General features: G+C 37.9%; 1 protein-coding gene across 1 annotated transcript in view; it reads left to right on the forward strand.

Moving 5' to 3' along the window:
• Window positions 1–11305, forward strand: part of WASF1 (WASP family member 1) — a 105100-nt gene extending 93795 nt beyond the window's left edge. Inside the window, exons 4-9 of the mRNA XM_068404695.1 lie at window positions 2661–2814; window positions 3482–3599; window positions 4371–4543; window positions 6635–6814; window positions 8177–8814; window positions 10397–11305. Coding sequence (XP_068260796.1) covers window positions 2661–2814; window positions 3482–3599; window positions 4371–4543; window positions 6635–6814; window positions 8177–8814; window positions 10397–10554 — 1421 coding nt within the window. The 3' untranslated portion in view covers window positions 10555–11305. The remainder of the gene's footprint in view (window positions 1–2660; window positions 2815–3481; window positions 3600–4370; window positions 4544–6634; window positions 6815–8176; window positions 8815–10396) is intronic.
• Window positions 11306–12237: the final 932 nt, after the last annotated feature.

A 12237-nucleotide genomic window follows, 5' to 3' on the forward strand; every position in this document is an offset into this window, starting at 1 on the left:
AATCAGCCAAAGCTCAGTGTCCAGGTGACCAGCCAGGTTTTCACGTATTCTCCCCACTGAGGTGGCAAGCCACGCAGGGCTGCTGTTTCTTAGCCAGCTGACAAGCTGCACAAATGGCTTTGTATGCCAAACCGTGCACAGCCCGGGATTATGCTGTGCTTGCAACATGGGATTTACCTGATCCCTGTCTGTAGGCAAGTTATATCAGCGTCACGATTCTCAGTGTTTTGTGTGCCACGTCCTTTCATTTCCTTAGTAACATTGTCCTAACACAGTCGGTCGTTTTGAATAATGGCATGCTTCTCAGTGAGTGCCCATCACTGGATATCAGCGCAGGAAATTATGTTAGCTGTTTGAAATTCCACAGTGTATGTTTTCTGTGAAGACCTTTGCTATGTTGCTTAGTTTTAGAGAGAAAGTAATTACACTTATTATTGGGGATTGATTGATTATCCTCAGATGTGTTATCCCCTTGTACATGTTTACAAAAAGTGGAGATTTAAGCAAGAAAAAGGAGATTATGAATTAGACCGGCTATATTTGCTCACTCAAGAGATTAACGCATGCTAATAAAAAGTTTATAGAACAATGTACATCTCAATATTATGGTGCCACATACTCTATGAGCATTTTAATATTAAAGAACTGTCTTTATTGGAATAAATTCCTTTACTTCATTGCCTTAGGAATGTACACAGGTTCAAAGAAAAGTATACTAACTTTTGTTTTTGTTGGCGTAGTCTCCAATAAGTGACAGACAGTTTAAAGACTTGCAGCTTTGCCAAGCAACTCTGAACAAGTATATTTGGTGAGATTTATAAAACCAACAACCCAAAGGAAAAACAGCTGAAGTTTAAAGAATCTAAGACTAGCTTTTTAGATGAGGTAAACCCCAGTTCTTTTAATTGTGAACTTTTGCCAGCAAATAACAACCTGTACTTCATGACAGCTACAAAATAGATATGGTTATTTATGAGTGCAAAAATACCTGCAGAAATTGAGACTCCTAGCTGACATTCATACATTATAATACTTCTTTCACACACGTAAAAAGGCTTCTGAGCAGCTAATTAAAGGTATTGAATAAAAGACACTGTAATGAATTAGAACCTAAGGGTAAAAAGGAGGAAACTTCTCCAGGAACACACAACCTTGCCAACTGTAATAAACTTCAAAAGCCAAACTGAAAATCAAATAAACCCTTCTCTTTAGCCTCACAAAGGATGCTGCCAATATGCTTAGGTAAGAAGGCAGAACGTTCCAGGAATTGGAAGCCCTTTGGAAAAAAATCCTGCCTTGTGCCCCGTTGTGATCATACAATAGAAATCCCACTCTGTGTGTGTGTGTGAGTACGTATGTACATACTCTTGTCTGTGTTACAGGAACCAGAGTAAAATGCAGCTTTCAGCTTAAACAGATGCACTCTTTTGAGAAATTGTTAACAAAGGCCCTAGTCACGATGGGGGGTGTCCTCTCATCTTGAATAAAGGGGGCACTACTATCAACCTGTTTGTATAAAATAAACATAATTATTTATAGATAAAATGCATGTGCTGAAAATACTCTCTTTGCTAGTATGTCTTAAAACTGTCTGTGCTCAGTATGTTTGTGAGTTTAAAAAAAAAAATTTAAAAACAGCCTGAACCAGTGAAAAGGTTTGCTGCTTTATGTAGTGAAAGTCTGACACTGGCTGCAAAGTTAGTCTTGAGACACACCTGCATATCACAGATGTGGTAATGGAAGATCTGGGAGGGAAAGGAATATGAGGCTGAACAGGTACACTTCTTCCAGTGTTAAAAGTGCAATTTCATCAGTTGTGGTCATTTTTCCATTAATCTTTTTCTAAATTTTAATGATTGTGAAATAGAAGAAGATATATGGGCTTTAACAGCAGTAAGTCAATATATTTCAGATCACTGTTTAATCTATTGTGTTCACCAAATGTTATTTTTCTTTGAATCTTACATAAAGATAATTGATTATTCCTAACTACTGTACTTAAAAATTCAAGGTGTCTCACCTGAATTAAACAGAGAAATCTCATCTTGATCAAACAGTCTGATTAAAAACCAGCATTTGACTAGTTTCGTGTGTTGGAACATAGTATCACCTCTCATTAAAACTCATTTATACCAGTAGCATAAGCTTAAGTGATTTGCTGGGTTTGGCATCTCAATGGGCCCTCAGTGGAATTGCTACCTATGTGCAAGGAATGCAAAGTTTGGCTTGCTGAGAGTATAAAGGTAAAATCTATACCTCAAGACAGAGCAATTTTTTAGTAGCAAAAGGATTGTGAAATGGAGTTGGTAAATGTTATTAGACACTTCTCAACTACAGAATGATATTTTATAGCTACAGTAAGCAATTTGTTGAACTACTTTGGAGAGACAGAGTTCAGATCTATCCAGGTGAGCAAAAATTTCCTGTGAAGCTAAATAGAGGATCATGTGCTAGAACATTACAAGCATGTCTTTCTCATAATCTGACAGTATCTTGCTTGTGGCAGTTGTGCTAGATGAAGTTATATTTGCTGTAAAATGCGTAAGATACTAGTAGTAATGCTTGATATTTATATTCTAACCAGCATTAAGCAATTCCAGATTAATCCAAATAAACTATCTTTGGTAGGTTTTTTTTTAAATGTCAATCTTCCCTTTCAGTGTCACTGCAGGACATTACAATGAGGAAAGCTTTCCGGAGTTCCACGATTCAAGATCAGCAGCTGTTTGACCGCAAAACTCTGCCTATTCCTTTGCAAGAAACTTATGACATTTGTGAACAGCCTCCTCCACTTAACATTCTCACCCCTTACAGGTTAGTAAAATAAAATTAATCAAAACCAGTTTCTAGCATATTTTATGTAATAGAGATGCTATATCCAGGCACCTTGCTCATGTTGAGTAACACTTGAATATTTAAAGAGCCACAGGCAGCAGAAGACATTATAAGCATTAAAACTCTACTCCACTTTACTCAAATTTTATCCCAGTGTAACAATGGTAAGAAAAAGCCATTTTTATTATCTGTATTTATTAAACTGTGTAATGCTCTTAGCTGCAAAGTGAAGAAAACAAGCAGTTCAGTATGTAGAAAGAAAGGTCTTCAATGGAAACGAATGTTTTTCGCTGTCCCAAAGTCAATTTGAATCAGTAATTGAACACGAGCAGCCACACAAATTTGCTCGTTATTTGAAGAGCAAGATTTGAGTCATTGGAATGGGAGTTCTCTGATTTGTGATACTCTCTTATTATCTCCAGCTTGTGTTAAAGTTACTTTTCTAAAATCAAGACCTTGAATACAGGGAAAGATAGTAAAGAATGATGGCACAGGAGGTCAATGTTCATCTTTTTAATGTTCTTCAGTAAAATATTTCAGGGTCTGAGACTAGGTGTTCCTTAATATGCCTTTCCTTTGCCTTAAATGTTTGGATTCATGTGTCGTCAAATAAATAGTACGTCCTGTTTGCGGCATTGTATTTCAGGGATGATGGAAAAGAGGGTTTGAAGTTTTATACCAATCCTTCATACTTCTTTGATCTGTGGAAGGAAAAAATGTTGCAGGACACCGAGGACAAAAGAAAAGAAAAGAGGAAGCAGAAGGTATATATGTTATCTTTATATAGCTTCTGGTTGTTTTTTCTGAGAAAGGGTTTACGTGCAGATGTGGTACTTTTTTGTTTATACAATTAATAACAATCCAAACTTCATTCAACTAAAACTACTTGTATTCATTCAATTCCATCAACTTTAACAAATAAATATGTAATAATTAAAAAATAATATAGAAGGGCCTAGAGCATAACAGCAGGTTTGCCAAAACTTGTACGTCTTCTAGCAATGACTCAAAAAGGAGAAAAAAGGAGGAATATAGCAAGAATAAAGAATTTCACTGGAACTCTTTTTTGTAATACAAAATTCTGACAATCTTACAGGTGAAAAAGCTTGAATGACATTCTAATAGATGTTTACTCTAAACTAGAAAGAAATTAGTAGGAATAGAGCACTTTGCTTACATTTTCTTAAAATTAAACAATTTTGCAAGGGTAATGCTACTTTTTTGTTTCACCATTCTGTATATTTCATACATAGAGACAGTATAGATAAGTGTCAGATTCATAATTTCATTTCAGACTTAGAATAAAAAGCTACTTATAGAGTTATTTTTCTCTGTGTTATTCAGCTAGTTATCTACTAGACTGATGTTTCTGCCTCTTACAAGTCTTTTTGGTTTACTTGTATTTAGACTGAAAGTAAATTTTTCTTGCACTTCAATTGGGATTGTTTTTCATCATTTTGTGGCTGATGTTTAAATGCAACTAATTAAAAAATACTGTCTTAGTTGTCAGCTTTGTTTGCCCACCTCTCCTACAGCAGAAAAATCTAGATCGCCCTCATGAACCAGAAAAAGTGCCAAGGGCACCTCATGACAGACGGAGAGAGTGGCAGAAGTTAGCCCAAGGTCCGGAGCTCGCAGAAGACGATGCTAACCTCTTACATAAGCACATTGAAGTTGCCAATGGCCCAGCTTCACATTTTGAATCAAGGTTTCTTTTTATTTTTTCTATCCTTTATTAAGTGCAGATATTCCTAATACATAGTGAACATGCTTCAGAAATGGTAAATGGTGAGATGCTACTGCTGTTCTTGAAATGCACTGGAAATCATTGACTTAGCTCAGTCAAAACTCAGTTTTAAAATACTTAGTCAGTGTGTCCTTAAAAGAGTAGTTATTATCTTGTTATTTTTAAGAGTAGTGTGTATCTTTGGAATTCATTGTATCCTTGAGGAGACATTGTCATCTGCAGCTTGAAGAAGGTGTAGTGTCACTGTTGCAAGCTTGCACCCAGGTGTGTCACTACATTCCAGTCTTGACCTACAAAATCTCTATTATTCCAGTCTTTTGATTTTTCTTCAGCAGACGCTGCCAAGACTATATGGTGGGTGTGATGTGAACAAATGTCCACTTGGAACTCAGATGAGATCACTGAGCTTCTCTTTACTCTTGAGTAAATCCAAGATTTGATTGACGTTTCTGGTTATAGTCTGTTACAAGATCTAACCTGTTGGATTCTCATTTCACAGCATGTATTTGCTGGTGGCTAAAAGTAGCATTTCACATGGTAAACACCTACTGTGTTTATGCTTCTGGTGTTTGTGCAAAACCAGCTGAGAAACTTCTGATAGGAAAGAGGGCTGACAACTAATATTAGGAGTTTTAGTAGTGTGCTTTTGGGTTGTTGCTTGTTTGTTTAATTAAAAAGCATTCCTTGTCCTCCAAAAAATAGTTAAATCTTTTCACCTATCCTCCACTGGCCAAAAGCACCATAAGAGAGTATTTTGTTTAGCTTTGTAAGCTTCAAACAAACTTGAAGTGACAGTGGATAATTATAACAACTCTAGGAGATAGTGTTTTCTGTCCGAAAAATGGAAAAACCTGTTTGTAGAAAACTTAGCTCTCTGAATTTAGAAAGCAAAAATGGTCTCCGTGCATTTCAGTCAAGTTATGGTGATTAGCATTTTTCTGGGAATCAACTTTATAGTATCTTTGTAAACTGCTGTGTCAAGTCATTGGCAGAAACATCTGCTTTCCTGCTGTCCTTCTGTTGTGTTGTACATCAGATTCCACATTAGACACACTTGTTGCAGGACTTGTTTTGTATCCAGGACCCTGGCCTAAACCTTGCTTATCTCAGTACCTGTAATGCAATTACGAGTAATGCTGTAGTGCTTGGGAGCACTACATGTGCAGAGCTTGTCTTCAGATACAGAACAGCACCATGCTTTTGAATAGCAGAGTTAGACTTCATCCCCGAATAATTTAATAGGTTAGATACTACAGCAGTGAGAGTATGTGGAAGACGTAGAGTACTGCTTTGGTTGTTGGAAGGTGTTCTGCAAGCACATTTCCTCTGAATCGAATAGAGATATTTTTTAAAATCTTTAACTGTGTAGTTAATGAAAATTTCCTAACTGATCAGGTCCTTAAGGTGTGTCTGAAGTTGTCATTAACAAGGAAGGCGAATCATTTTAAGCTGTGGTTATCTTTATTTACTGCTACTACTCAATAGTAGATATTTAGATTATCTTACAAATATCTGTTGTATAGCTACAAAGTATTATGTCTAAAGTAGTGGGTTCTCTCTGTATATTGGAATATAGATCCTCTGACAGAAGTTCAGCTAAATTATTCGGTTGTAAATTCTACCGTTCTAACATCGATGGGTGTTTCTTGAATGTTATAAAAGAATATGGTTGCATATATGTAGGGATTGAGAAGCAAAAACGATTACTGAGTATAATGTCTGTTTCGTAATACACTCTGGTATATGTGTACTTCTGATTGTCCTGCTACCTTTACTTAACTCAAAATAATGTGACTAATAAACACTAAGATCATGCACATACTGTAGAAATTGTCTGATATACCTGTCAAAAACATTAAACCCTTGAGCTGCTAGAAGCAATGGCATAGAAAGTGAGATAAATTATTAAAATGCTATGAAGTGCAATATGCAGCATCGATGCAGAGAAGATACTTGAACTCAGAAATCGAACTGAAGTATAGAACATTATCTGAGGGCACTAATACTTTTACGAAAGCTTACGTTGGATCATTTTTCACAATTTTCCTACAGATCTCAAGCATATATGGACCATATGGATGGATCATATTCGCTTTCTGCATTGCCCTATAGCCAGATGTCTGAACTTCTGAACAGAGCTGAGGAGCGAGTGTTGGTCAGACCACATGAACCACCACCGCCACCTCCAATGCATGGAGCAGGAGATGTGAAACCTGTGCCTCCTTGTGTTAGGTATGAAGTGGTCAAGCCACATGCAGATTTATTGGAGAGTTTTAGTTTTCCATCGTCCCCCTAACAGTCCATTAGTATTATTTCCATGCAGCCCAGGCAGTACACACATCCTAGGGGCTGTGTCAGTCCACAGCCCTGACGTGTCTGCAGCTGCAGGGCCATGCAGGAGTCAGAGATAAGGGTTGGAATCTCAACCCCGCCAGGTGCCATTGTGGAGACAGGCCTCACCTTGCCATTAATATTGTGACTATGTCACCTTCGGAGTTAACTGGCAAGACAAATAACTGTGTGGAAAATGTTTCTGTGAAAGATGTTGGAATCTCAGGATTTAGCTTCGGAATTTTGGAAATTTGGAAATCTGGAATTTGTACTACTGATCTGTGTTTCAGTCTACATGAAAGGAAGACAGACAGCTGTCAAAACTATATATTCATCACATTTGCTGAATTGCAACTGCCTTTTTTTTTTCTTCCCCCGAGTATTTTTTACTTTCTATTTCTCTTTGCCTTTCCAGAACTGGGTACATTCTAAGAGTATTTTCTAGAGTGAGGCTCTGGTTGTCACTCCCCTGTTGTTTTATACCCAAAATCTTACTTTATGGTCAGGTACCTACAACTTGGAATAGAGGACAGTTAATTCAGACTCAGTTGTTACGTCAGCAAGTTGTTAGTTTCTTGAAAATAATGTCTTTTTACTGTTCAGCAGATTATACACAGAAATGCATAACTCTTTAGATTCATTTTCCACAACAGCTGAAAGAAATCTTCTAGTGGTCTTCCAGGAAAATAATTTTACTGTTCCCTTTTGTTTTCTTCAATTCACTTATTCATTGCACTGTAATGAGTATCTAGCATATAAATATACCTCTCTGTGCATAGAATTGATGACCTTTGATATTAGCCTCACTCACCCTGTCATCAAACCTTAAGTACTTATTTCAAGTGTAACTCATCCTCATTGCTTGTACTGGTGTGGTTTGGTTTAGTTTTGAAGTTCTGTGAATAGAGGCAGTTAACCAACCGCTAGTTCCCTTAAATCCAAATTATTTTTCTGAAGTACTTAGGGATGGGAGGGAAGAATTATACTAGTATAGGAAACCTTTGATAAAGATGCAGGTTTGTATAAGAGCATAAACTCGATTAACAGCCAAATTTGAGTAAAGGTCTGTTGGAAGACTGATGCATACTCCATACTGAGAATTAGATTTCCTTGTATATGAGGTATGAATACCTTGAAATCATCATAGTACATAATGCTCTTTAATGCCAAGCATTCGATATTCTTAAGATGCAGAAATGAGTCTATTACTATTTTTTCCACTCTACAGCTCTAATAACTTTGTCCTGTTATTGGATATTTCAGTTCTACTACTGGCTTGGTAGAAAATCGTCCTCAATCACCAGCAACAGGCAGAACACCAGTGTTTGTGAGCCCTACTCCTCCTCCTCCACCACCACCACCTCTGCCATCTGCTTTGTCAACTTCATCATTAAGAGCTGCAATGACTTCCACTCCTCCACCCCCAGTCCCACCGCCTCCCCCCCCTCCCACAGCTGCTCTGCAGGCCCCAGCTGTGCCACCTCCACCAGCTCCTCTCCAGATAGCTCCTGGAGTCCTACATCCAGCTCCACCTCCAATTGCTCCTCCCCTAGCACAACCCTCTCCTCCTGTCACTAGAGCTGCCCAAGTGTGTGAAGCTGTACCTGTTCACCCAGTTCCTCCACAAGCTGAAGTACAGGGACTTCCTCCACCACCCCCACCTCCTCCCTTGCCTCCTCCTGGCATTCGACCCTCCTCTCCTGTCACAGTTGCAGCCCTTTCTCACCCTCCTCCTGTCCTTCACCCTCCTCCCACGACCATTGTCCCTGGCCCTCATGCGCCCCTAATGCCTCCATCTCCACCATCCCAAGTGATTCCTGCTCCTGAACCCAAACGCCATCCTTCAACTCTTCCTGTAATCAGTGATGCTAGAAGCGTTCTGCTGGAAGCAATACGGAAAGGTAATGTTTGGCTATTAAGGGGCAAAAAGAACGGTCTCAGAAACTTGCTGAATACACATTAGCTTTGAAAGATGGAATGTGTCACGTGTAAGAAGTTAGTTGAGAGGAATGCGTCTTAAGTCTGTCTCTGCTTTCTATTCCCTACAGCGTATGCATTGCCAAGTAGACAGGTTTTTTTCGAATTTGTAATTGTGCTTATCAGATGTTTAGTTTGGATGGCAAAACTGGTTCTCCATGGAAGTTAGATTTAAAAAAAAAGTACATGTGTTTTCAGATGATCTGTGGAGATTATCTCTTCATTTCTGTTTACCTGAAAATGTAGCTATTTCTGATAACCTACAGATTGTGTAGAAGACAAAAACATTGGTTTTTACAGACTGTTAGATAAAAACAGAACAGATCAACTGACCTTGGAATGTTGATCATATATCAGTGTATTACAACATATAAATGACATTCAGGAATCGTTGCTTAAGACTTAAAGCTGTTCAGTATCTAATCTTGACAAGTCTCAAGGCAGTGGAGCAGTCTCTACACTGCAGGGTGCCCTGCTGGCAAGAGTGTGAGTGAACGGCAGAGGTGCAGGGCAGTGTTTTCCTGATGATCTAGGGGGGAGCTGTATGTACAAGCTGTACCTTTCAGCTTATGTGCCTACAGCCAGCAAAATCCCCATTGCACTGTGAGTGCTGCTGTTTGACTGTGTGGTATCTTTGAACAGTTAATCTTTCTCGAATGTTTTGAGTACTACCTTCTTCTGTCTTTCCCCTGCACCTACAGCACAGTACAGAATCTGTATGGTACTGCAATATAAGTAGATAGGCAATAATATTAATTCAAAATATTTTTAAAGCATCTATATGCACATGAATTTATAACATCATTGAATCTAAAGAATTACCAACCTCATTTGAGTACAACAGTGGTGCATGAACATTAGTAGAGAATGTCAGCAGAAAACCTAATAAGGGACAGCCTGCTGGTATAATGTGGGTGATTCCTGAAAACGCTTTTGGCACCAAGTCCTGCACAAGAAACAAAGGCTCAAGTTACTGCTGCTTAAAACCAAAAGATACAATCTCTGTCATGTTTTTAACTAACTTATGGATTTAACTTTCTCATACTATGGGTATGTGTTGTTTCTCCTTTGTGTTTGATCTTTAAGTAATACTTTGTCCCAAAACAGATCATTCCGTGGTCAAAACTGAGTTACGAGAAATCCTATATTGTTAGGATACTCAAATAGCTATAACTTTTAGTTGAGACCATGAAGAGAGAGCATAAAAATTGTTTGGAAATGCAAATAGTAAAATGGCTTAATCATTCGCAGCGGTACTAAAAATGTAGGTGTGTTTTTAATGGGAAATCAGAACCAGGATATTATAGTAGAAAGACTGATGATCTAGTCTGCCATTGCGATTCTGACACTCCTCTCTTTAAAAACTTGACAGAGAACTTCTGTCTGAGGAGGACAATGTCCACAGGCTTCATTTTTGCTTGCAAAGCATTTTGTGAATCATGAGCTAAATACTTTGTACAACGATAAAGGAGGAGGGTAACATATTTGTGATTTGATGTTGTTTAGGTATTCAGCTACGCAAGGTTGAAGAGCAACGTGAACAAGAAGCTAAGCATGAGCGCATTGAGAATGATGTTGCTACTATACTTTCTCGTCGCATTGCTGTGGAATACAGTGATTCAGAAGATGATTCAGAATTTGACGAAGTGGATTGGTTAGAGTAAAATTATTACATTGCTGTACACTGCAAAATCAAATGCTAATGTCCATTGTGGTGCTTGTTCTTTGAAAGTTTGATGGTCATTTCTAGTGTTTTTTGTATTCTTTTCTTTACATAATTAATCCATGTTTTTCTACTTTTCAGTTTACAAAAAGCTCCTAGTGCATCTTTGAAATTAAATGTTTTACAGTGGCTTTTCTTACACATCTTTTTTGAGAGAACATACTTTGTTCCAATAGACCACTAAGTATTAAGCATGGGCAGCTGTTGGTAGAGTAGCAGTTTCAATTTTTTGGCATATCTTAACTGTGCACTTTGTGAATTTTAAGTTAATGAAGGCAACTGGGATTGACATTCCAAGGGCAGCTGTATGTACTGATGAGCCTTATTCTACTTCTGATAGTGTTTTAAAACATTAAACCTAGCTATCAACATATCACTGCCTCGATTACATCTGTACACTAAAAGTACATATAGTTAGCAGCACTGAACACACTGAAAGGAAAATGGATCTTTGGGGGGTTTTATTATTGTTTTATTGTTGTTTTTAAATAATTATGGCCTTATTTGAATGTTTAGAGTTTCCTCTTCCCTTCTTCCCTCCCAGGTACATATTGTGTGGTACTATTTTTGCCTGCGTAATAGAAGTTTAATTTTTTTTTCCTTGTGAAATCTTTTGACTTAAACATGCTGTGTAACTTATGTAACTGTTAAAAATAACAGTTTGATTTAATAAATGGTTCATTTTAAATGTTCCTGGTTGTTGCTTTTTCAATGAAGCCTGCTTTTCACTGGTATACCTGAGGGATCCTGGGATTTCAAAGATTTAATCTGTGGTCTACAAAGCTACAATAAGTATTCTGTACTTGATCTAAGGATCCTGTATTAAACAAGAAAACATGTATCATCAAATGATAACTATATGCACATCTACAAAAGAAGATGAAATATTACCGCGATCCATTAGTTAGATGAAAATACAAAATTGGGAGCTTGTGGCTTTTATGATTTAGGTTGGGTTCTTAAAAAACTTTACCATCAATGTATCTTGAGAGGAGAAGGGGAGATGCAGCAGTCAAAATCATGGTTAATGAAAGATGACAAAGAACATGGGTGATACTGCAAAGTCACTTGTTAAGTGCTACCTAGCAGTGTACTGCATGTTGCATGGTTAAAGTGCTTTTGTGTTTCCCTTCTCTGGAATAACTCCTTCAGGTCTGAGCACGTAGTCAAAAGCCTATTGAGAAGGGAAGCGTGAGAGAGTGCAAGAGCACTCTTACCTTGTGAACTCATTCCGGGAAGATGGAATTGCATAATAGAGGAAAACGAGAGTTGAAAGCCAGAACAAGATTTCTGAAGGTGAAACATGAAATGTTCTACAGGCTACAGAACAAGTTCGCGAGGCATGTGGCTATTAACCTGCTCTTAGGACTGGGCAAAACTCCAGAGGTAGGAATACCGTACAGCAACCCTTCCAACTTGACTGTCACCATCTCAGCCACCACTGTAATATAGTTTATGGCTACTGTATTCAAGACTTTTTCCACTGCAACAGTAATTGCTGTGTTGTGTTTGTGGGAGGAAAATCGTTGTCACAATTTGTGAATCTGCATCTTTATAACTAGGGATGCAGTTCTTCTCTAGATGCTGTTCTCTTTGATAGTTGTCTTCACAATAACACCAGCTG

This window comes from Nyctibius grandis, chromosome 1 (genome assembly GCF_013368605.1).
Source record: "Nyctibius grandis isolate bNycGra1 chromosome 1, bNycGra1.pri, whole genome shotgun sequence".
Taxonomy (NCBI): Eukaryota; Metazoa; Chordata; class Aves; order Nyctibiiformes; family Nyctibiidae; genus Nyctibius; species Nyctibius grandis.